At 48.7% G+C, this 25000-nt stretch overlaps 1 protein-coding gene, 1 long non-coding RNA gene and 1 pseudogene across 11 annotated transcripts in view; 2 read left to right on the top strand and 1 right to left on the bottom strand.

Moving 5' to 3' along the window:
- The window catches only part of smim14 (small integral membrane protein 14), a 19567-nt gene extending 7718 nt beyond the window's left edge, over positions 1-11849 (top strand). The window contains exons 3-6 of one of the 10 annotated variants that reach the window (XR_008107715.1): positions 5493-5541; positions 5656-5857; positions 10926-11414; positions 11516-11849. Coding sequence is in view for 7 of the 10 variants with exons in the window: in XM_052504891.1 (XP_052360851.1) it covers positions 5493-5541; positions 5656-5857; positions 10926-11301 (627 nt within the window). In the remaining 3 variants the exon portion in view is untranslated. Of the gene's footprint in view, positions 1-5492; positions 5542-5655; positions 5906-8378; positions 8432-10925 lie in introns of those variants that run through there. The other 9 variants (XR_008107713.1, XR_008107714.1, XM_052504895.1 and 6 more) reach the window with 9 other exon arrangements.
- A 2266-nt stretch (positions 11850-14115) lies between these two features.
- The window catches only part of LOC127920867 (UDP-glucose 6-dehydrogenase-like), a 35857-nt pseudogene continuing 24972 nt past the window's right edge, over positions 14116-25000 (top strand).
- Positions 19299-22389, bottom strand: LOC127920868 (uncharacterized). Its single transcript, XR_008107712.1, has 4 exons — positions 22071-22389; positions 20008-20071; positions 19400-19527; positions 19299-19362 (listed from the first exon to the last, which is right to left on the bottom strand). It is a non-coding gene; the product is annotated as an uncharacterized LOC127920868 (long non-coding RNA).

The following is a 25000-nucleotide window of genomic DNA, read 5'->3' on the forward strand; positions in this document are numbered from 1 at the left end:
CAGTCTCAACGTCAACAGTGAAGAGGAGACTCCTGGATGCTGGCCTTCTAGGCAGAGTTCCTCTGTCCAGTCTCAACGTCAACAGTGAAGAGGAGACTCCTGGATGCTGGCCTTCTAGGCAGAGTTCCTCTGTCCAGTCTCAACGTCAACAGTGAAGAGGAGACTCCGGGATGCTGGCCTTCTAGGCAGAGTTCCTCTGTCCAGTCTCAACGTCAACAGTGAAGAGGAGACTCCTGGATGCTGGCCTTCTAGGCAGAGTTCCTCTGTCCAGTCTCAACGTCAACAGTGAAGAGGAGACTCCTGGATGCTGGCCTTCTAGACAGAGTTCCTCTGTCCAGTCTCAACGTCAACAGTGAAGAGGAGACTCCTGGATGCTGGCCTTCTAGACAGAGTTCCTCTGTCCAGTCTCAACGTCAACAGTGAAGAGGAGACTCCTGGATGCTGGCCTTCTAGGCAGAGTTCCTCTGTCCAGTCTCAACGTCAACAGTGAAGAGGAGACTCCTGGATGCTGGCCTTCTAGGCAGAGTTCCTCTGTCCAGTCTCAACGTCAACAGTGAAGAGGAGACTCCTGGATGCTGGCCTTCTAGGCAGAGTTCCTCTGTCCAGTCTCAACGTCAACAGTGAAGAGGAGACTCCTGGATGCTGGCCTTCTAGGCAGAGTTCCTCTGTCCAGTCTCAACGTCAACAGTGAAGAGGAGACTCCTGGATGCTGGCCTTCTAGGCAGAGTTCCTCTGTCCAGTCTCAACTCAACAGTGAAGAGGAGACTCCTGGATGCTGGCCTTCTAGACAGAGTTCCTCTGTCCAGTCTCAACGTCAACAGTGAAGAGGAGACTCCTGGATGCTGGCCTTCTAGGCAGAGTTCCTCTGTCCAGTCTCAACGTCAACAGTGAAGAGGAGACTCCTGGATGCTGGCCTTCTAGGCAGAGTTCCTCTGTCCAGTCTCAACGTCAACAGTGAAGAGGAGACTCCTGGATGCTGGCCTTCTAGACAGAGTTCCTCTGTCCAGTCTCAACGTCAACAGTGAAGAGGAGACTCCTGGATGCTGGCCTTCTAGACAGAGTTCCTCTGTCCAGTCTCAACGTCAACAGTGAAGAGGAGACTCCTGGATGCTGGCCTTCTAGACAGAGTTCCTCTGTCCAGTCTCTCAACAGTGAAGAGGAGACTCCTGGATGCTGGCCTTCTAGGCAGAGTTCCTCTGTCCAGTCTCAACTCAACAGTGAAGAGGAGACTCCAGGATGCTGGCCTTCTAGACAGAGTTCCTCTGTCCAGTCTCAACGTCAACAGTGAAGAGGAGACTCCTGGATGCTGGCCTTCTAGGCAGAGTTCCTCTGTCCAGTCTCAACGTCAACAGTGAAGAGGAGACTCCTGGATGCTGGCCTTCTAGACAGAGTTCCTCTGTCCTGTCTCAACAGTGAAGAGGAGACTCCTGGATGCTGGCCTTCTAGACAGAGTTCCTCTGTCCTGTCTCAACAGTGAAGAGGAGACTCCTGGATGCTGGCCTTCTAGGCAGAGTTCCTCTGTCCAGTCTCAACGTCAACAGTGAAGAGGAGACTCCTGGATGCTGGCCTTCTAGACAGAGTTCCTCTGTCCAGTCTCAACGTCAACAGTGAAGAGGAGACTCCTGGATGCTGGCCTTCTAGGCAGAGTTCCTCTGTCCAGTCTCAACGTCAACAGTGAAGAGGAGACTCCTGGATGCTGGCCTTCTAGACAGAGTTCCTCTGTCCAGTCTCAACGTCAACAGTGAAGAGGAGACTCCTGGATGCTGGCCTTCTAGACAGAGTTCCTCTGTCCAGTCTCAACGTCAACAGTGAAGAGGAGACTCCTGGATGCTGGCCTTCTAGGCAGAGTTCCTCTGTCCAGTCTCAACAGTGAAGAGGAGACTCCTGGATGCTGGCCTTCTAGGCAGAGTTCCTCTGTCCTGTCTCAACAGTGAAGAGGAGACTCCTGGATGCTGGCCTTCTAGGCAGAGTTCCTCTGTCCAGTCTCAACGTCAACAGTGAAGAGGAGACTCCTGGATGCTGTCCTTCTAGGCAGAGTTCCTCTGTCCAGTCTCAACAGTGAAGAGGAGACTCCTGGATGCTGGCCTTCTAGGCAGAGTTCCCTCTGTCCAGTCCTTCTCAACAGTGAAGAGGAGACTCCTGGATGCTGGCCTTCTAGTGCAGAGTTCCTCTGTCCAGTCTCAACGTCAACAGTGAAGAGGAGACTCCTGGATGCTGTCCTTCTAGGCAGAGTTCCTCTGTCCAGTCTCAACGTCTCAACAGTGAAGAGGAGACTCCTGGATGCTGGCCTTCTAGGCAGAGTTCCTCTGTCCAGTCTCAACGTCAACAGTGAAGAGGAGACTCCTGGATGCTGGCCTTCTAGGCAGAGTTCCTCTGTCCAGTCTCAACGTCAACAGTGAAGAGGAGACTCCTGGATGCTGTCCTTCTAGGCAGAGTTCCTCTGTCCAGTCTCAACAGTCTCAACAGTGAAGAGGAGACTCCTGGATGCTGTCCTTCTAGGCAGAGTTCCTCTGTCCAGTCTCAACAGTGAAGAGGAGACTCCTGGATGCTGGCCTTCTAGGCAGAGTTCCTCTGTCCAGTCTCAACTCAACAGTGAAGAGGAGACTCCTGGATGCTGGCCTTCTAGACAGAGTTCCTCTGTCCAGTCTCAACGTCAACAGTGAAGAGTGGAGACTCCTGGATGCTGTCCTTCTAGGCAGAGTTCCTCTTCAGTCTCTGTCCAGTCTCAGAGTTCCTCTGTCCAGTCTCAACAGTGAAGAGGAGACTCCGGGATGCTGTCCTTCTAGGCAGAGTTCCTCTGTCCAGTCTCAACAGTGAAGAGGAGACTCCTGGATGCTGGCCTTCTAGACAGAGTTCCTCTGTCCAGTCTCAAGTCTCAACAGTGAAGAGGAGACTCCTGGATGCTGGCCTTCTAGGCAGAGTTCCTCTGTCCAGTCTCAACAGTGAAGAGGAGACTCTGGAACAGTGAAGAGGAGACTCCTGGATGCTGTCCTTCTAGACAGAGTTCCTCTGTCCAGTCTCAACAGTGAAGAGGAGACTCCTGGATGCTGGCCTTCTAGACAGAGTTCCTCTGTCCAGTCTCAACAGTGAAGAGGAGACTCCTGGATGCTGTCCTTCTAGGCAGAGTTCCTCTGTCCAGTCTCAACAGTGAAGAGGAGACTCCTGGATGCTGTCCTTCTAGGCAGAGTTCCTCTGTCCAGTCTCAACAGTGAAGAGGAGACTCCTGGATGCTGTCCTTCTAGGTAGAGTTCCTCTGTCCAGTCTCAACAGTGAAGAGGAGACTCCTGGATGCTGTCCTTCTAGGTAGAGTTCAGTCTCAGTGTCCATGCTGTCCTTCTAGGTAGAGTTCCTCTGTCCACTGGATGTTGTCCTTCTAGGTAGAGTTCCTCTGTCAACAGTGAAGAGGAGACTCCTGGATGCTGTCCTTCTAGGTAGAGTTCCTCTGTCCAGTCTCTCAACAGTGAAGTGAGGAGACTCCTGGATGTTGTCCTTCTAGGTAGAGTTCCTCTGTCCAGTCTCACAGTGAACAGTGAAGAGGAGACTCTGGATGCTGTCCTTCTAGGCAGAGTTCCTCTGTCCAGTCTCAACAGTGAAGAGGAGACTGTGTCTCAACAGGATGCTGTCCTTCTAGGTAGAGTTCCTCTGTCCAGTCTCAACAGTGAAGAGGAGACTCCTGGATGCTGTCCTTCTAGGTAGAGTTCCTCTGTCCAGTCTCAACAGTGAAGAGGAGACTCCTGGATGCTGTCCTTCTAGGTAGAGTTCCTCTGTCCAGTCTCAACAGTGAAGTGGAGACTCCTGGATGCTGTCCTTCTAGGTAGAGTTCCTCTGTCCAGTCTCAACAGTGAAGAGGAGACTCCTGGATGTTGTCCTTCTAGGTAGAGTTCCTCTGTCCAGTCTCAACAGTGAAGAGGAGACTCCTGGATGTTGTCCTTCTAGGTAGAGTTCCTCTGTCCAGTCTCAACAGTGAAGAGGAGACTCCGGGATGCTGTCCTTCTAGGTAGAGTTCCTCTGTCCAGTCTCAACAGTGAAGAGGAGACTCCTGGATGTTGTCCTTCTAGGTAGAGTTCCTCTGTCCAGTCTCAACAGTGAAGAGGAGACTCCGGGATGTTGTCCTTCTAGGTAGAGTTCCTCTGTCCAGTCTCAACAGTGAAGAGGAGACTCCGTGGATGCTGTCCTTCTAGGTAGAGTTCCTCTGTCCAGTCTCAACAGTGAAGAGGAGACTCCTGGATGTTGTCCTTCTAGGTAGAGTTCCTCTGTCCAGTCTCAACAGTGAAGAGGAGACTCCGGGATGCTGTCCTTCTAGGTAGAGTTCCTCTGTCCAGTCTCAACAGTGAAGAGGAGACTCCTGGATGTTGTCCTTCTAGGTAGAGTTCCTCTGTCCAGTCTCAACAGTGAAGAGGAGACTCCTGGATGTTGTCCTTCTAGGTAGAGTTCCTCTGTCCAGTCTCAACAGTGAAGAGGAGACTCCGGGATGCTGTCCTTCTAGGTAGAGTTCCTCTGTCCAGTCTCAACAGTGAAGAGGAGACTCCTGGATGTTGTCCTTCTAGGTAGAGTTCCTCTGTCCAGTCTCAACAGTGAAGAGGAGACTCCTGGATGTTGTCCTTCTAGACAGAGTTCCTCTGTCCAGTCTCAACGTCAACAGTGAAGAGGAGACTCCTGGATGCTGGCCTTCTAGGCAGAGTTCCTCTGTCCTGTCTCAACAGTGAAGAGGAGACTCCTGGATGCTGGCCTTCTAGGCAGAGTTCCTCTGTCTCAACAGTGTCTGTGTTCTTTTCCCATCTTAATCTTTCATTTTATTTTGGCCAGTCTGAGATATATGGCCAAATGGCTTTTTATTTGAAACTCTGTCTAGAAGGCCAAGCATCCCGGAGGTCTAGTTTTGTGTTCGTTGAAGAGGGCGAGAGCTGCTAGACGACAACCATTATCTCATAGGAATTTAATGATTCATTGAAAACCACAAGATCTGTCTCTCTGCCCGCCTGTCTCTCTCTGTCTCTCTGCCTGTCTGTCTCTCTCTGTCTCTCTGCCTGTCTCTCTGCCCGCCTGTCTGTCTCTCTGCCTGTCTGCCTCTCTCTGTCTCTCTGCCTGTCTGTCAGCCTGTCTGTCTGTCTCTCTGCCTGTCTGTCAGCCTGTCTGTCTGTCTCTCTGCCTGTCTGTCTCTCTGCCCACCTGTCTGTCTCTCTGCCTGTCTGTCAGCCTGTCTGTCTGTCTCTCTGCCTGTCTGTCTCTCTGTCTGTCTGCCTGTCTGTTTGTCGGATCTAATAAGGACAGAACCAACACGATCAGTAAACTCATGTTCTCTCTCGCCCCCCTCTCTGTCTCTCTCTCTCCCTCCCCCTCTCTCTCTCTCTCTCTCTCTCCTCTCTCTCTCCCCCTCTCTCTCTCCCCTCCCTCTCTCTCTCTCTCCCCCTCTCCCCCCTCTCTCTCTCCCCCCCCCCCCCCTCCCCCCCCCCCCACCTCCTCCCCCCCTCTCTCTCTCCTGTGTCCACCAGCTACGTCAGTCTCAGTCCTACTGTACAGACACAGAGTGTCCTCAGGACTGTATGTATTCTTCACCACACACTGACCCACATTTAAGCCTTGTGCTGATCTAAACAACACTTCCATCCAGCCAAGTGGTTATTAACGGGACTGTCTTTCTCTGTGTCCCTCCAGTACCAGGACCCAGTGGCTCAGTAGGAGGTGGAGACCTGACTGTCCCCGTGGTTCTGATGGGCTGGATGGTTCTGGTTCTGCTCCTCTTCCTCCTCAGACCCAACAGCCTCAGAGGATCCCCATCACCGCCTGCTGGCAAACCTACTGGACCTCACAGTGTAGGTATGGAGGGAGGAGGAGGGAACCTACTGGACCTCACAGTGTAGGTATGGAGGGAGGAGGAGGGAACCTACTGGACCTCACAGTGTAGGTATGGAGGGAGGAGGAGGGAACCTACTGGACCTCACAGTGTAGGTATGGAGGGAGGAGGAGGGAACCTACTGGACCTCACAGTGTAGGTATGGAGGGAGGAGGAGGGAACCTACTGGACCTCACAGTGTAGGTATGGAGGGAGGAGGAGGGAACCTACTGGACCTCACAGTGTAGGTATGGAGGGAGGAGGAGGGAACCTACTGGACCTCACAGTGTAGGTATGGAGGGAGGAGGAGGAGGGAACCTACTGGACCTCACAGTGTAGGTATGGAGGGAGGAGGAGGGAACCTACTGGACCTCACAGTGTAGGTATGGAGGGAGGAGGAGGAGGGAACCTACTGGACCTCACAGTGTAGGTATGGAGGGAGGAGGAGGGAACCTACTGGACCTCACAGTGTAGGTATGGAGGGAGGAGGAGGGAACCTACTGGACCTCACAGTGTAGGTATGGAGGGAGGAGGAGGAGGGAACCTACTGGACCTCACAGTGTAGGTATGGAGGGAGGAGGAGGGAACCTACTGGACCTCACAGTGTAGGTATGGAGGGAGGAGGAGGAGGGAACCTACTGGACCTCACAGTGTAGGTATGGAGGGAGGAGGAGGGAACCTACTGGACCTCACAGTGTAGGTATGGAGGGAGGAGGAGGGAACCTACTGGACCTCACAGTGTAGGTATGGAGGGAGGAGGAGGGAACCTACTGGACCTCACAGTGTAGGTATGGAGGGAGGAGGAGGGAACCTACTGGACCTCACAGTGTAGGTATGGAGGGAGGAGGAGGGAACCTACTGGACCTCACAGTGTAGGTATGGAGGGAGGAGGAGGGAACCTACTGGACCTCACAGTGTAGGTATGGAGGGAGGAGGAGGGAACCTACTGGACCTCACAGTGTAGGTATGGAGGGAGGAGGAGGGAACCTACTGGACCTCACAGTGTAGGTATGGAGGGAGGAGGAGGGAACCTACTGGACCTCACAGTGTAGGTATGGAGGGAGGAGGAGGGAACCTACTGGACCTCACAGTGTAGGTATGGAGGGGGAGGAGGAGGGAACCTACTGGACCTCACAGTGTAGGTATGGGAGGAGGAGGAGGGAACCTACTGGACCTCACAGTGTAGGTATGGAGGGAGGAGGAGGGAACCTACTGGACCTCACAGTGTAGGTATGGAGGGAGGAGGAGGGAACCTACTGGACCTCACAGTGTAGGTATGGAGGGAGGAGGAGGGAACCTACTGGACCTCACAGTGTAGGTATGGAGGGAGGAGGAGGGAACCTACTGGACCTCACAGTGTAGGTATGGAGGGAGGAGGAGGGAACCTACTGGACCTCACAGTGTAGGTATGGAGGGAGGAGGAGGGAACCTACTGGACCTCACAGTGTAGGTATGGAGGGAGGAGGAGGGAACCTACTGGACCTCACAGTGTAGGTATGGAGGGAGGAGGAGGGAACCTACTGGACCTCACAGTGTAGGTATGGAGGGAGGAGGAGGGAACCTACTGGACCTCACAGTGTAGGTATGGAGGGAGGAGGAGGGAACCTACTGGACCTCACAGTGTAGGTATGGAGGGAGGAGGAGGGAACCTACTGGACCTCACAGTGTAGGTATGGAGGGAGGAGGAGGGAACCTACTGGACCTCACAGTGTAGGTATGGAGGGAGGAGGAGGGAACCTACTGGACCTCACAGTGTAGGTATGGAGGGAGGAGGAGGGAACCTACTGGACCTCACAGTGTAGGTATGGAGGGAGGAGGAGGGAACCTACTGGACCTCACAGTGTAGGTATGGAGGGAGGAGGAGGGAAACTACTGGACCTCACAGTGTAGGTATGGAGGGAGGAGGAGGGAACCTACTAGACCTCACAGTGTAGGTATGGAGGGAGGAGGAGGGATAGAGGGAACCTACTGGACCTCACAGTGTAGGTATGGAGGGAGGAGGAGGGAACCTACTGGACCTCACAGTGTAGGTATGGAGGGAGGAGGAGGGAACCTACTGGACCTCACAGTGTAGGTATGGAGGGAGGAGGAGGGAACCTACTGGACCTCACAGTGTAGGTATGGAGGGAGGAGGAGGGAACCTACTGGACCTCACAGTGTAGGTATGGAGGGAGGAGGAGGGAACCTACTGGACCTCACAGTGTAGGTATGGAGGGAGGAGGAGGGAACCTACTAGACCTCACAGTGTAGGTATGGAGGGAGGAGGAGGGAACCTACTGGACCTCACAGTGTAGGTATGGAGGGAGGAGGAGGGAACCTACTGGACCTCACAGTGTAGGTATGGAGGGAGGAGGAGGGAACCTACTGGACCTCACAGTGTAGGTATGGAGGGAGGAGGAGGGAACCTACTGGACCTCACAGTGTAGGTATGGAGGGAGGAGGAGGGAACCTACTGGACCTCACAGTGTAGGTATGGAGGGAGGAGGAGGGAACCTACTGGACCTCACAGTGTAGGTATGGAGGGAGGAGGAGGGAACCTACTGGACCTCACAGTGTAGGTATGGAGGGAGGAGGAGGGAACCTACTGGACCTCACAGTATAGGTATGAAGGGAGGAGCAGGGATAGAGGGGGGTGGATGGAGGAGAAGAGGAGGACGGATGGAGGAGAGGAGAGGAGGGTGGATGGAGGAGAGGGGGGGGGATAGAGGAGAGGAGGGTGGATGGAGAAGAGGAGGGTGGATGGAGGAGAGGAGGGTGGATGGAGGAGAGGAGAGTGGATGGGGAGAGGAGGGTGGATGGAGGAGAAGAGGGTGGATGGAGAGGAGGAGGGTGGATGGAGAAGAGGAGGGTGGATGGAGGAGAGGAGGGTGGATGGAGGAGAGGAGGGTGGATGGGGGGAGGGTGGATGGAGGAGAGGAGAGTGGATGGAGGAGAGTGGATGGAGGAGAGGAGGGTGGATGGAGGAGAGGAGGGTGGATGGAGGAGAGGAGGGTGGATGGAGGAGAGGAGGGTGGATGGAGGAGAGGAGGGTGGATGGAGGAGAAGAGGGTGGATGGAGAAGAGGAGGGTGGATGGAGAAGAGGAGGGTGGATGGAGAAGAGGAGGGTGGATGGAGGAGAGGAGGGTGGATGGAGGAGGGGGTGGATGGAGGAGAAGAGGGTGGATGGAGGAGAGGAGGGTGGATGGAGGAGAGGAGGGTGGATGGAGGAGAGGAGGGTGGATGGAGGAGAGGAGGGTGGATGGAGGAGAGGAGGGTGGATGGAGGAGAGGAGGGTGGATGGAGAAGAGGAGGGTGGATGGAGGAGAGGAGGGTGGATGGAGGAGAAGAGGGTGGTCGGAGGAGAGGAGGGTGGATGGAGGGGGGTGGATGGAGGAGAAGAGGGTGGATGGAGGAGAGGAGGGTGGATGGAGGAGAGGAGGGTGGATGGAGGAGAGGAGGGTGGATGGAGGAGAGGAGGGTGGATGGAGGAGAGGAGGGTGGATGGAGGAGAGGAGGGTGGATGGAGAAGAGGAGGGTGGATGGAGGAGAGGAGGGTGGATGGAGGAGAAGAGGGTGGTCGGAGGAGAGGAGGGTGGATGGAGGGGGTGGATGGAGGAGAAGAGGGGGGTGGATGGAGGAGAGGAGGGTGGATGGAGGAGAGGAGGGTGGATGGAGGAGAGGAGGAGGGTGGATGGAGGAGAGGAGGAGGGTGGATGGAGGAGAGGAGGAGGGTGGATGGAGGAGAAGAGGAGGGTGGATGGAGGAGAGAGAGGGTGGATGGAGAAGAGGAGGGTGGATGGAGAAGAGGGTGGATGATGGAGAGGAGGGTGGATGGAGAAGAGGAGGGTGGATGGAGGAGAAGAGGAGGGTGGATGGAGGAGAAGAGGGTGGATGGAGAAGAGGAGGGTGGATGGAGAAGAGGGTGGATGATGGAGAGGAGGGTGGATGGAGAAGAGGAGGGTGGATGTAGGAGAAGAGGGTGGATGGAGGAGAGGAGGGTGGATGGAGGAGAAGAGGGTGGATGGAGGAGAAGAGGGTGGATGGAGAAGAGGAGGGTGGATGGAGGAGAGGAGGGTGGATGGAGAAGAGGAGGGTGGATGGAGAAGAGGAGGGTGGATGGAGGAGAGGAGGGTGGATGGAGGAGAGGAGGGTGGATGGAGGAGAGGAGGGTGGTTGGAGGAGAGGAGGAGGGTGGATGGAGGAGAGGAGGAGGGTGGATGGAGGAGAAGAGGAGGGTGGATGGAGAAGAGGAGGGTGGATGGAGGAGAGGAGGGTGGATGGAGAAGAGGGTGGATGATGGAGAGGAGGGTGGATGGAGAAGAGGAGGGTGGATGGAGGAGAAGAGGGTGGATGGAGGAGAAGAGGGTGGATGAAGGAGAGGAGGGTGGATGGAGGAGAGGAGGGTGGATGGAGGAGAAGAGGGTGGATAGAGAAGAGGAGGGTGGATGGATGGAGGAGAAGAGGAGGGTGGATGGAGGAGAAGAGGAGGGTGGATAGAGGAGAAGAGGAGGGTGGATGAAGGAGGAGAGGAGGGTGGATAGAGGAGAAGAGGAGGGTGGATAGAGGAGAAGAGGAGGGTGGATGGAGGAGAAGAGGAGGGTGGATGGAGGAGAAGAGGAGGGTGGATAGAGGAGAAGAGGAGGGTGGATGGAGGAGAAGAGGAGGGTGGATGGAGAAGAGGAGGGTGGATAGAGGAGAAGAGGAGGGTGGATGGAGAAGAGGAGGGTGGATAGAGGAGAAGAGGAGGGTGGATAGAGGAGAAGAGGGTGGTTGGAGGAGAGGAGGGTGGATGGAGGAGAAGAGGAGGGTGGATGGAGAAGAGGAGGGTGGATAGAGGAGAAGAGGAGGGTGGATGAAGGAGGAGAGGAGGGTGGATGGAGGAGAAGAGGAGGGTGGATGGAGAAGAGGAGGGTGGATAGAGGAGAAGAGGAGGGTGGATGATGGAGGAGAGGGGGAGGGTGGATGGAGGAGGAGAGGAGGGTGGATGGAGAAGAGGAGGGTGGATGGAGAAGAGGAGGGTGGATGATGGAGGAGAGGAGGGTGGATGAAGGGATGGTTTTGATATTGTTGTATTTATTTGTTTATTGACTCGTTGTTCCTCCTGTTGAACAGAGTCGTGACCAGGATCCCCCAGCTCCACCAGTGGACTAGCAGCAGAACCAGACGGAACCGGAGAGAACCAGACGTTCTACTGGACAACCCAACATCTCCACCGGACGTTCTACTGGACAACCCAACATCTCCACCGGACGTTCTACTGGACAACCCAACATCTCCTCCAGACGTTCTACTGGACAACCCAACATCTCCACCGGACGTTCTACAGGACAACCCAACATCTCCACCGGACGTTCTACTGGACAACCCAACATCTCCACCGGACGTTCTACTGGACAACCCAACATCTCCACCGGACGTTCTACTGGACAACCCAACATCTCCACCGGACGTTCTGCCCGTTCTACGTTGGTACCCCGGAACCCAATAGCTTGGCTGCGACCTCCGACCCCTGTACATCACAATGCATTTCCTGTTTAGTGCACTACTTTAGACCAGAGCCCTATGAGGTAGTGCACTACTTTAGACCAGAGCCCTATGGGGGTAGTGCACTACTTTAGACCAGAGCCCTATGGGGGTAGTGCACTACTTTAGACCAGAGCCCTATGGGGGTAGTGCACTACTTTAGACCAGAGCCCTATGAGGTAGTGCACTACTTTAGACCAGAGCCCTATGGGGTAGTGCACTACTTTAGACCAGAGCCCTATGGGGGTAGTGCACTACTTTAGACCAGAGCCCTATGGGGTAGTGCACTATATAGGTCAGGGTTGGGGGGGGTGGGATCCACAACAAAGATCTGACATCATCAGGAGGGGCCACAGTTGATCACGGGTCTGTGTACCCACGTCTACAAGTGGCTAACATAAAAGAGAAACTGCTGATGTACAGAACCACATTTAGAAATTCCACTTTGTGTGTTTTACTAATCCAACTCAGAGGGGAATGTAGAGACTGGATCGGTCTTGTAACTAATCTAACTGGAATGTAGAGACTGGTCTTGTAACTAATAACTAACTCAGAGGGGAATGTAGAGACTGGATCGGTCTTGTATACTGTCCTCTTTCCTCTGGGCATCACCGGCTGGGTCTCAGATGGCCTTTCTAGTGCACTACATAGGGCTCTAGTCAGAATTAATCTAGTCAGAATTAGTGCACTACATAGGGCTCTAGTCAGAATTAGTGCACTACATAGATTGGGGTGCAATTTGGGACTCAATCATTATTTAGTTATGGTCAACTAGCTGGTCACTAGTCATGTAGTTTATTGATTGAATCACTTAGCAACAAGGGAGGGGGAGGGGCTCTTCAGAATCAACACCCCGACATTCCGCGGTGATGTCACAATGGATCTGAGTGTAGCGCGCGTTGATGATGTCATAGTGTAAGTTCAACTGTGTTGTTGTGAGGTGTCAGGTCACGGGGGTGTATTCATTATGTCTATTCTGTTGCAAAACATTTTTTTTTTTTTTTTAGTTGCGACAACAAAAACGAACAAAAAATGTTTCACATCAGAAACCATTGTTTTTACTCCAGAGTTTCTATTGGACAAACGTCGATAGGTTCCTCCCCGTTTCGTTCTGTTTGCTGTCGTTTGGTTTGTAAAATGGTAAACGGTTTCCGTTGCAAGACGTCATTTTAATACGCCATTTTGAAAAAGCTATTTTATATTAACCCCCACTCTCTCTCTCTGTTAGGCAGGGGGTCTGAGGTAGGCAGAGGGGGTCTGAGGTAGGTAGGGGGGTCTGAGGTAGGTAGGGGGTCTGAGGTAGGTAGGGGGTCTGAGGTAGGTAGGGGGGTCTGAGGTAGGCAGGGGGTCTGAGGTAGGCAGGGGGTCTGAGGAGGTAGGCAGGGGGGTCTGAGGTAGGCAGGGGGTCTGAGGTAGGTAGGGGGGTCTGGGGGTCTGAGGTAGGTAGGGTGGGTCTGAGGTAGGTAGGGGGGGTCTGAGGTAGGCAGGGGGGGTCTGAGGTAGGCAGAGGGGGGGTCTGAGATAGACAGAGGGGGGTCTGGCACCCTATTCCCTGTATACATTATAGTGCACTACTTAGGCACCCTATTCCCTATATACAGTATAGTGCACTACTTAGGCACCCTATTCCCTATATACAGTATAGTGCACTACTTAGGCACCCTATTCCATATATACAGTATAGTGCACTACTTAGGCACCCTATTCCCCATTTACAGTATAGTGCACGACTTAGGCACCCTATTCCCTATATACAGTATAGTGCACTACTTAGGCACCCTATTCCATATATACAGTATAGTGCACTACTTAGGCACCCTATTCCCCATTTACAGTATAGTGGACTACTTAGGCACCCTATAGGGCTCTACCACTATATAGGGAATAGGGCTCTGGTCTAAAGTAGTACCACTATATAGGGATTAGGGCTCTGGTCTAAAGTAGTACCACTATATAGGGAATAGGGCTCTGGTCTATAGTAGTACCACTATATAGGGAATAGGTCTAACAGAGAGAAAGGGCTTCAACTATGCACTTTACCTTCCAAAACAACAAATAAACTGTAATACCACAGCTTCCTGGTCCGTTGTCTGACTTCCTGTCTGTCTGTCTGACTCCCAGTCTGTCTGTCTGACTCCCAGTCTGTCTGTCTGACTCCCAGTCTGTCTGTCTGACTTCCTGTCTGACTCCCAGTCTGTCTGTCTGACTTCCTGACTGACTCCCAGTCTGTCTGCCTGACTTCCTGTCTGTCTGCCTGACTTCCTGTCTGTCTGTCTGACTCCCAGTCTGTCTGTCTGACTCCCAGTCTGTCTGTCTGACTCCCAGTCTGTCTGTCTGACTTCCTGTCTGTCTGCCTGACTTCCTGTCTGTCTGTCTGACTTCCTGTCTGTCTGTCTGACTCCCAGTCTGTCTGCCTGACTTCCTGTCTGTCTGCCTGACTTCCTGTCTGTCTGTCTGACTCCCAGTCTGTCTGCCTGACTTCCTGTCTGTCTGTCTGACTTCCAGTCTGTCTGTCTGACTGCCAGTCTGTCTGTCTGACTTCCTGTCTGTCTGTCTGACTCCCAGTCTGTCTGTCTGACTTCCAGTCTGTCTGTCTGACTCCCAGGGTGTCAATAGATAAAGGTATTGTGTGAACAAGGTTAACAACTCTCTGTCCTCATCTCAAATCCAAATCTAATCATTCATGTCCTATTTGTCAAAGACATTTAAAAGCACATTTCAGTGATACTCGTGGTATCCCAAATAGCACCCTGATTCCTACATAGTGCACTAGTTTGGACCAGAGCCCTATATAGGAGGCTATCTGGGACAGAAACAAATTAATTCCAGCTGAGCTCACCATGACAACGCTGTATTGTTACTCTTCTTGAACCCTGCCCCAATGCCGATCTAACCATTAATGACGTCTCACTCGCTGGTTGGCTGTACGCGACGCAGAACCCCGGAAGACTTTACTTCGCCCGATTTGTACAAGGGTCGCCACTAGTTACCACAGACACAAGGTTTTTTAAAAACGCCGCCTATTTCGTCAATTCCTCTAAATTAAAATGTTATTTTAAACCTTAACCATAATTCTAACCTTATACCTAACCCTAAATTAAGAGCAAACATCTCATTTTTGTATGAATTTATACAATAGAGCCCATCTTGACTTTGTGACTGTGGCATCTAGTGGAAACTCAGCATAAAATGCAACATTGTCTGAGCTCTCATTTGTAACTAAAGGGTTTTACGTACAGCAACGATCGACAAGCGACCCCTTCCACAACCCCAAGATCTTCAAAGCGACAATATTCCAGTGATAAAATTGACATCGCATCAGTAACAAGGAAGACATCTGATTATACAGATAACGGAAGTGAGTTTTTTTTGCAAATTTGAACTTTTATCCGTGAGATCGGGTAGTTGTCTCCGCAGTCGTAAGTGTTTTACTACTAAATAGCTATGCAATTATTCATCAATTATAATAACGTTATAACTGTTACTGAAACCTTTGGACCTTCGTATTTGTTGAGATTGACATCTCTCTCTCTCTCTCCCTGATTCACTTTAGTTGAGTAGAATAACCCAACCAAGGGTGCGTTCGAAAATTCAGTTTTCTGACCCAACTTTGGTGCTTGACTAATGTTAATTTGCGAGCTACTTCAAAAGACAAATGAGAGAACATCTCCACACTCAAACATTTTTACTCAGCCAAGCAGAGCTGGTTCGGATGTTTTCATGTTATCCAGAGTGTTGCTGGACTGTAACTGTGCTGCTGGAAAACGATGTAATTACGTTTTTTTTTCGCCCGACTGTTTACTGACACCGGCCATATTTAACGGGTGTTGATTGGTTCGTAAATCCATCCAGTGTTTCTGTGCTCTGCCATAATCAAGACGCCCTGAAATCGGAGTAGATAGCCAGAGTGAATTTACGAACGCACCCTAAAGCAGAACTGATTGTTTTTAAATTCCTGTAATTAACTGGTTTCCGACATTCTGGATTAATGCCTCGATGTCTTGACTTCATCGCGAAAGTTGTTGTGCAGAGTTGAGCAGTGTAACTAACGACCCTGGGTTTATAAAAGCGGATTTCACTTGAGTATACATTCGGGGGCACGGTCGATATCACGCTGGACTTCGGGTTTTAGACGGTTCAGGGTTCAAGTCCCGCTCCCCGCCTGTTTCACTACAGTACTTTTACACACAGTTACGTAATAATCTCGTTTGCTTTTCCAACAACGTTCTCCGTTTGCACAGACACAAAACCTTTCTCCAAATAGGGTAACATTATACAACTATTTTTTAAAATTAGCTATTTGGCTTCTAGTTCCTTACTCAAGTGAGGGTCATATACTCTGAAGTTGAATTTGTCTCGTCTTTTGTAGTTTGTTTTATTAAGGTGTCTTTCCTCCAGGGAGTTTTTTCCTTGCCAGTTGCCCACCAGAGTTGGGGAGTAACGGATTACATTGTAAATCCGTTACTTTACCAGCAAACATATTGTAGTCAGATTACAAATACTTTTTTGAAAAACTAGATGATTACTTTCAAGGATTAGTTTTGAAATTCAGAAAGGAGGTTTGTGGGGGAAAAAATGTTTGTGGACATTTCTCTGTTTTCTCAATGACCAGTCAAATCAGCATTGGGGGGAAAAAGGCACAATGTTTAAATTTGTTCCACCTGAGTGAGTCTGACCACCAATCAGAGACCACTAATGATGACACACCAAATGATGACCACCAATTAGAGACTACTAATGATGACACACCAAATGATTACCACCAATCAGAGACCACTATGATGACACACCAAATGATGACCACCAATCAGAGACCACTAATGATGACACACCAAATGATGACCACCAATCAGAGACTACTAATGATGACCACCAATCAGAGACCACTAATGATGACACACCAAATGATGACCACCAATCAGAGACCACTAATGATGACACACCAAATGATTACCACCAATCAGAGACCACTAATGATGACACACCAAATGATGACCTCCAATCAGAGACCACTAATGATGACACACCAAATGATTACCACCAATCAGAGACCACTATGATGACACACCAATCAGAGACCACTAATGATGACACACCAATCAGAGACCACTAATGATGACACACCCAATCAGAGACTACTAATGATGACACACCAAATGATGACCACCAATCAGAGACCACTAATGATGACACACCCAATCAGAGACCACTATGATGACACACCCAATCAGAGACCACTATGATGACACACCCAATCAGAGACCACTATGATGACACACCCAATCAGAGACCACAAATGATGACACACCAAATGAGTTTTCATGGATCGCGGGGAAAGAGCAGGAGAAGGTTTTTCTAGGCTTACAGTCCAAGCTGCGTCTTCCACAACGGTGCGACGGCTGTCGGCATCCAAACGTGATCCAACATGACTAAACGCTTGGAGGTAAAGGATGACAGCAGTGGTGTCGGTCTACGGCGATCCGGATATCACCTTTATTACTGATATCTACATAGCGCATTGACGTGAATCACACTGCTACTCTCTCATTTAGATCTCATTTACTCTTCACAGATTGTGGTTTTTGTGGGCGGCTGTTCACTAATCCAAACGTGTATTTGAACCCAACAAATGATTTGAATTCCATACATTTACTCTGCCCTACCAATCATTGTTTTTGAAACCGGTGGACAGTGAGCTCTTGCAACAGCTACTCAATGAGCCCAATCAGTTTCCATGACAACAACATCATAAACAACAGAGTAGGGTTGGCTAATAAATCCTTCGTTTTCAAAAAAACAAAAATCCTCTGTTTTGGGGTTATGCTCAGGTAAAACAATTTGGCTAATCTATACTTTCATATTTCCAAGTCCTCTTCATGAAGATTAAGGGGTATACATGTTTTTTTTTTTTAATGATTGGAATTCTGATAGACTTTGTAATTAAAAAAACAAAGATCTAATGTAATCGTATTGTTGTATGTAGTAGAAAGCGTTGAGTTAGAAGAAGCCGACATAACCAACCCATAAAGTAAAATGTAACATCCATATATGGGCGGTTATGTAAACGATATCCATATATGGGCGGCTATGTAAACGATATCCATATATGGGCGGTTATGTAAACGATATCCATATATGGGCGGTTATGTAAACGATATCCATATATGGGCGGCGATGTAAACGATATCCATATATGGGCGGTTATGTAAACGATATCCATATATGGGCGGTTATGTAAACGATATCCATATATGGGCGGTTATGTAAACGATATCCATATATGGGCGGTTATGTAAACGATATCCATATATGGGCGGTTATGTAAACGATATCCATATATGGGCGGTTATGTAAACGATATCCATATATGGGCGGTTATGTAAACGATATCCATATATGGGCGGCGATGGAAACGATATCTATATATGGGCGGTTATGTAAACGATATCCATATATGGGCGGCGCTGGAAACGATATCCATATATGGGCGGTTATGTAAACGATATCCATATATGGGCGGCCATGTAAACGATATCCATATATGGGCGGCCATGTAAACGATATCCATATATGGGCGGTTATGTAAACGATATCCATATATGGGCGGCCATGTAAACGATATCCATATATGGGCGGTTATGTAAACGATATCCCATATGGGCGGCTATATAAACGATATCCATATATGGGCGGCCATGTAAACGATATCCATATATGGGCGGTTATGTAAACGATATCCATATATGGGCGGCGCTGTAAACGATATCCATATATGGGCGGTTATGTAAACGATATCCATATATGGGCGGTTATGTAAACGATATCTATATATGGGCGGTTATGTAAACGATATCCATATATGGGCGGCGCTGGAAACGATATCCATATATGGGCGGCGCTGGAAACGATATCCATATATGGGCGGTTATGTAAACGATATCCATATATGGGCGGTTATGTAAACGATATCCATATATGGGCGGTTATGTAAACGATATCCATATATGGGCGGTTATGTAAACGATATCCATATATGGGCGGTTATGTAAACGATATCCATATATGGGCGGTTATGTAAACGATATCCATATATGGGCGGTTATGTAAACGATATCCATATATGGGCGGCTATGTAAACGATATCCATATATGGGCGGTTATGTAAACGATAACATTGATTTGTCCTGCAATAAATGGCATTTGAATTGGTAACATACATGTTTGTTGTCTTCTAATGCCTCTTAAGGGGGAAAGTAATCTAAAAGTAACTGAATGTAATCAGATTACATTACCGATTACTATTTTGGACTGGTAACTAGTAACTGTAATGGATACATTTAGACAGTAACCTGCCCTGGTTGGATTACATTTAGACAGTAACCAGCCCTGGTTGGATTACATTTAGACAGTAACCAGCCCTGGTTGGATTACATTTAGACAGTAACCTGCCCTGGATGGATTACATTTAGACAGTAACCAACCCTGGTTGGATTACATTTAGACAGTAACCAACCCTGGTTGGATTACATTTAGACAGTAACCAACCCTGGTTGGATTACATTTAGACAGTAACCAACCCTGGTTGGATTACATTTAGACAGTAACCAACCCTGGTTGGATTACATTTAGACAGTAACCTAACCAACCCTGGTTGGATTACATTTAGACAGTAACCTGCCCTGGTTGGATTACATTTAGACAGTAACCTACCCTGGTTGGATTACATTTAGACAGTAACCAACCCTGGTTGGATTACATTTAGACAGTAACCTGCCCTGGTTGGATTACATTTAGACAGTAATCTACCCTAATTGGATTACATTTAGACAGTAACCTGCCCTGGATGGATTACATTTAGACAGTAACCTACCCTGGTTGGATTACATTTAGACAGTAACCTGCCCTGGATGGATTACATTTAGACAGTAACCAACCCTGGTTGGATTACATTTAGACAGTAACCAACCCTGGTTGGATTACATTTAGACAGTAACCTACCCTGGTTGGATTACATTTAGACAGTAACCTACCCTGGTTGGATTATATTTAGACAGTAACCTAACCAACCCTGGTTGGATTACATTTAGACAGTAACCAACCCTGGTTGGATTACATTTAGACAGTAACCTACCCTGGTTGGATTACATTTAGACAGTAACCAACCCTGGTTGGATTACATTTAGACAGTAACCTACCCTGGTTGGATTACATTTAGACAGTAACCAACCCTGGTTGGATTACATTTAGACAGTAACCAACCCTGGTTGGATTACATTTAGACAGTAACCAGCCCTGGTTGGATTACATTTAGACAGTAACCAACCCTGGTTGGATTACATTTAGACAGTAACCTGCCCTGGTTGGATTACATTTAGACAGTAACCTACCCTGGTTGGATTACATTTAGACAGTAATCTACCCTAATTGGATTACATTTAGACAGTAACCTACCCTGGTTGGATTACATTTAGACAGTAACCAACCCTGGTTGGATTACATTTAGACAGTAACCAACCCTGGTTGGATTACATTTAGACAGTAACCAACCCTGGTTGGATTACATTTAGACAGTAACCAGCCCTGGTTGGATTACATTTAGACAGTAACCAGCCCTGGTTGGATTACATTTAGACAGTAACCAACCCTGGTTGGATTACATTTAGACAGTAACCAACCCTGGTTGGATTACATTTAGACAGTAACCTACCCTGGTTGGATTACATTTAGACAGTAACCTGCCCTGGTTGGATTACATTTAGACAGTAACCAACCCTGGTTGGATTACATTTAGACAGTAACCTACCCTGGTTGGATTACATTTAGACAGTAACCTGCCCTGGTTGGATTACATTTAGACAGTAACCTGCCCTGGTTGGATTACATTTAGACAGTAACCTGCCCTGGTTGGATTACATTTAGACAGTAACCAGCCCTGGTTGGATTACATTTAGACAGTAACCTGCCCTGGTTGGATTACATTTAGACAGTAACCTGCCCTGGTTGGATTACATTTAGACAGTAACCTGCCCTGGTTGGATTACAGTTAGACAGTAACCAACCCTGGTTGGATTACAGTTAGACAGTAACCTACCCTGGTTGGATTACATTTAGACAGTAACCTGCCCTGGTTGGATTACATTTAGACAGTAACCAACCCTGGTTGGATTACATTTAGACAGTAACCTGCCCTGGATGGATTACATTTAGACAGTAACCTACCCTGGTTGGATTACATTTAGACAGTAACCTACCCTGGTTGGATTACATTTAGACAGTAACCAACCCTGGTTGGATTACATTTAGACAGTAACCTACCCTGGTTGGATTACATTTAGACAGTAACCTACCCTGGTTGGATTACATTTAGACAGTAACCAGCCCTGGTTGGATTACATTTAGACAGTAACCAGCCCTGGTTGGATTACATTTAGACAGTAACCAACCCTGGTTGGATTACATTTAGACAGTAACCTGCCCTGGTTGGATTACATTTAGACAGTAACCAACCCTGGTTGGATTACATTTAGACAGTAACCTAACCAACCCTGGTTGGATTACATTTAGACAGTAACCTACCCTGGTTGGATTACATTTAGACAGTAACCTAACCAACCCTGGTTGGATTACATTTAGACAGTAACCTGCCCTGGTTGGATTACATTTAGACAGTAACCTGCCCTGGTTGGATTACATTTAGACAGTAACCAACCCTGGTTGGATTACATTTAGACAGTAACCTGCCCTGGTTGGATTACATTTAGACAGTAACCTGCCCTGGTTGGATTACATTTAGACAGTAACCTGCCCTGGTTGGATTACATTTAGACAGTAACCAGCCCTGGTTGGATTACATTTAGACAGTAACCAACCCTGGTTGGATTACATTTAGACAGTAACCTGCCCTGGTTGGATTACATTTAGACAGTAACCTACCCTGGTTGGATTACATTTAGACAGTAACCAACCCTGGTTGGATTACATTTAGACAGTAACCTGCCCTGGTTGGATTACATTTAGACAGTAACCTACCCTGGTTGGATTACATTTAGACAGTAACCTACCCTGGTTGGATTACATTTAGACAGTAACCAACCCTGGTTGGATTACATTTAGACAGTAACCTGCCCTGGTTGGATTACATTTAGACAGTAACCAACCCTGGTTGGATTACATTTAGACAGTAACCTACCCTGGTTGGATTACATTTAGACAGTAACCTACCCTGGTTGGATTACATTTAGACAGTAACCTACCCTGGTTGGATTACATTTAGACAGTAACCTAACCAACCCTGGTTGGATTACATTTAGACAGTAACCTACCCTGGTTGGATTACATTTAGACAGTAACCAACCCTGGTTGGATTACATTTAGACAGTAACCTGCCCTGGTTGGATTACATTTAGACAGTAACCTGCCCTGGTTGGATTACATTTAGACAGTAACCTGCCCTGGTTGGATTACATTTAGACAGTAACCAACCCTGGTTGGATTACATTTAGACAGTAACCTGCCCTGGTTGGATTACATTTAGACAGTAACCTACCCTGGTTGGATTACATTTAGACAGTAACCAACCCTGGTTGGATTACATTTAGACAGTAACCTGCCCTGGTTGGATTACATTTAGACAGTAACCTACCCTGGTTGGATTACATTTAGACAGTAACCTACCCTGGTTGGATTACATTTAGACAGTAACCTACCCTGGTTGGATTACATTTAGACACTAACCAACCCTGGTTGGATTACATTTAGACAGTAACCAACCCTGGTTGGATTACATTTAGACAGTAACCTACCCTGGTTGGATTACATTTAGACAGTAACCTACCCTGGTTGGATTACATTTAGACAGTAACCTATCCTGGTTGCCACTAATACTGCCACTAATACTGTTTTTAGTTTTGATGTTCCTGACAAGCACTTGATATCAATAAAAATAATATTTTGACTGGTGTCTCTCTCTCTGTCTCTCTCTCTCTCTGTCTCTCTCTGTCTCTCTTTGTGTGTCTCTCTCTGTCTCTCTCTCTGTATGTCTCTCTGTGTGTCTGTCTCTCTCTGTGTGTGTCTCTCTCTCTCTCTGTGTGTCTCTCTCTCTATCTCTCGCTCTGTATGTCTGTCTCTAGATGTTTCAGATCAACAGAATTTGCTGTATAGGAGCAGGCTACGTGGGAGGACCAACCTGCAGTGTCATCGCCCAGATGTGTCCAGAGATCCACGTGACCGTGGTCGACGTCAACGAATCACGGATCAACGCCTGGAACTCCGACACACTGCCCATCTACGAGGTACCGTATCACACACACACAGACACACACACATAGACATACACACACACACACACACACATAGACATACACAGCTGTAATGACTCCTAGAGACTTACCCAAGGAGACTCCCAGCTGTAATGACTCCTAGAGACTTACCCAAGGAGACTCCCAGCTGTAATGACTCTTAGAGACTTACCCAAGAAGACTCCCATCTGTAATGCCTCCTAGAGACTTACCCAGGAAGACTCCCAGCTGTAATGACTCCTAGAGACTTACCCAAGGAGACTCCCAGCTGTAATGACTCCTAGAGACTTACCCAAGGAGACTCCCAGCTGTAATGACTCTTAGAGACTTACCCAAGAAGACTCCCAGCTGTAATGACTCTTAGAGACTTACCCAAGAAGACTCCCAGCTGTAATGCCTCCTAGAGACTTACCCAGGAAGACTCCCAGCTGTAATGACTCCTAGAGACTTACCCAAGGAGACTCCCAGCTGTAATGACTCTTAGAGACTTACCAAAGGAGACTCCCAGCTGTAATGACTCTTAGAGACTTACCCAAGAAGACTCCCAGCTGTAATGCCTCCTAGAGACTTACCCAGGAAGACTCCCAGCTGTAATGACTCCTAGAGACTTACCCAAGGAGACTCCCAGCTGTAATGACTCTTAGAGACTTACCCAAGAAGACTCCCAGCTGTAATGACTCTTAGAGACTTACTCAAGGAGACTCCCAGCTGTAATGACTCCTAGGGACTTACCCAAGGAGACTCCCAGCTGTAATGACTCCTAGAGACTTACCCAAGGAGACTCCCAGCTGTAATGACTCTTAGAGACTTACCCAAGAAGACTCCCAGCTGTAATGACTCTTAGAGACTTACCCAAGAAGACTCCCAGCTGTAATGACTCTTAGAGACTTACCCAAGAAGACTCCCAGCTGTAATGACTCTTAGAGACTTACCCAGGAAGACTCCCAGCTGTAATGACTCCTAGAGACTTACCCAAGAAGACTCCCAGCTGTAATGACTCCTAGAGACTTACCCAAGGAGACTCCCAGCTGTAATGACTCCTAGAGACTTACCCAAGGAGACTCCCAGCTGTAATGACTCTTAGAGACTTACCCAAGAAGACTCCCAGCTGTAATGCCTCCTAGAGACTTACCCAGGAAGACTCCCAGCTGTAATGACTCCTAGAGACTTACCCAAGGAGACTCCCAGCTGTAATGACTCTTAGAGACTTACCCAAGAAGACTCCCAGCTGTAATGACTCTTAGAGACTTACCCAGGAAGACTCCCAGCTGTAATGACTCCTAGAGACTTACCCAAGGAGACTCCCAGCTGTAATGACTCCTAGAGACTTACCAAAGGAGACTCCCAGCTGTAATGACTCTTAGAGACTTACCCAAGAAGACTCCCAGCTGTAATGACTCTTAGAGACTTACCCAAGAAGACTCCCAGCTGTAATGCCTCCTAGAGACTTACCCAGGAAGACTCCCAGCTGTAATGACTCCTAGAGACTTACCCAAGGAGACTCCCAGCTGTAATGACTCTTAGAGACTTACCCAAGAAGACTCCCAGCTGTAATGACTCTTAGAGACTTACCCAAGGAGACTCCCAGCTGTAATGACTCTTAGAGACTTACCCAAGAAGACTCCCAGCTGTAATGACTCCTAGAGACTTACCCAAGAAGACTCCCAGCTGTAATGACTCTTAGAGACTTACCCAAGAAGACTCCCAGCTGTAATGACTCCTAGAGACTTACCCAAGGAGACTCCCAGCTGTAATGACTCTTAGAGACTTACCCAAGAAGACTCCCAGCTGTAATGACTCTTAGAGACTTACCCAAGAAGACTCCCAGCTGTAATGACTCCTAGAGACTTACCCAAGAAGACTCCCAGCTGTAATGACTCTTAGAGACTTACCCAAGAAGACTCCCAGCTGTAATGACTCTTAGAGACTTACCCAAGAAGACTCCCAGCTGTAATGACTCTTAGAGACTTACCCAAGAAGACTCCCAGCTGTAATGACTCTTAGGGACTTACCCAAGAAGACTCCCAGCTGTAATGACTCTTAGAGACTTACCCAAGAAGACTCCCAGCTGTAATGACTCTTAGAGACTTACCCAAGAAGACTCCCAGCTGTAATGACTCCTAGAGACTTATCCAGGAAGACTCCCAGCTGTAATGACTCTTAGAGACTTACCCAAGAAGACTCCCAGCTGTAATGACTCTTAGAGACTTACCCAAGAAGACTCCCAGCTGTAATGACTCCTAGAGACTTACCCAGGAAGACTCCCAGCTGTAATGACTCTTAGAGACTTACCCAAGAAGACTCCCAGCTGTAATGACTCTTAGAGACTTACCCAGGAAGACTCCCAGCTGTAATGACTCTTAGAGA

Source organism: Oncorhynchus keta, unplaced genomic scaffold (assembly GCF_023373465.1).
Source record: "Oncorhynchus keta strain PuntledgeMale-10-30-2019 unplaced genomic scaffold, Oket_V2 Un_contig_2103_pilon_pilon, whole genome shotgun sequence".
In the NCBI taxonomy this organism is placed as follows: Eukaryota; Metazoa; Chordata; class Actinopteri; order Salmoniformes; family Salmonidae; genus Oncorhynchus; species Oncorhynchus keta.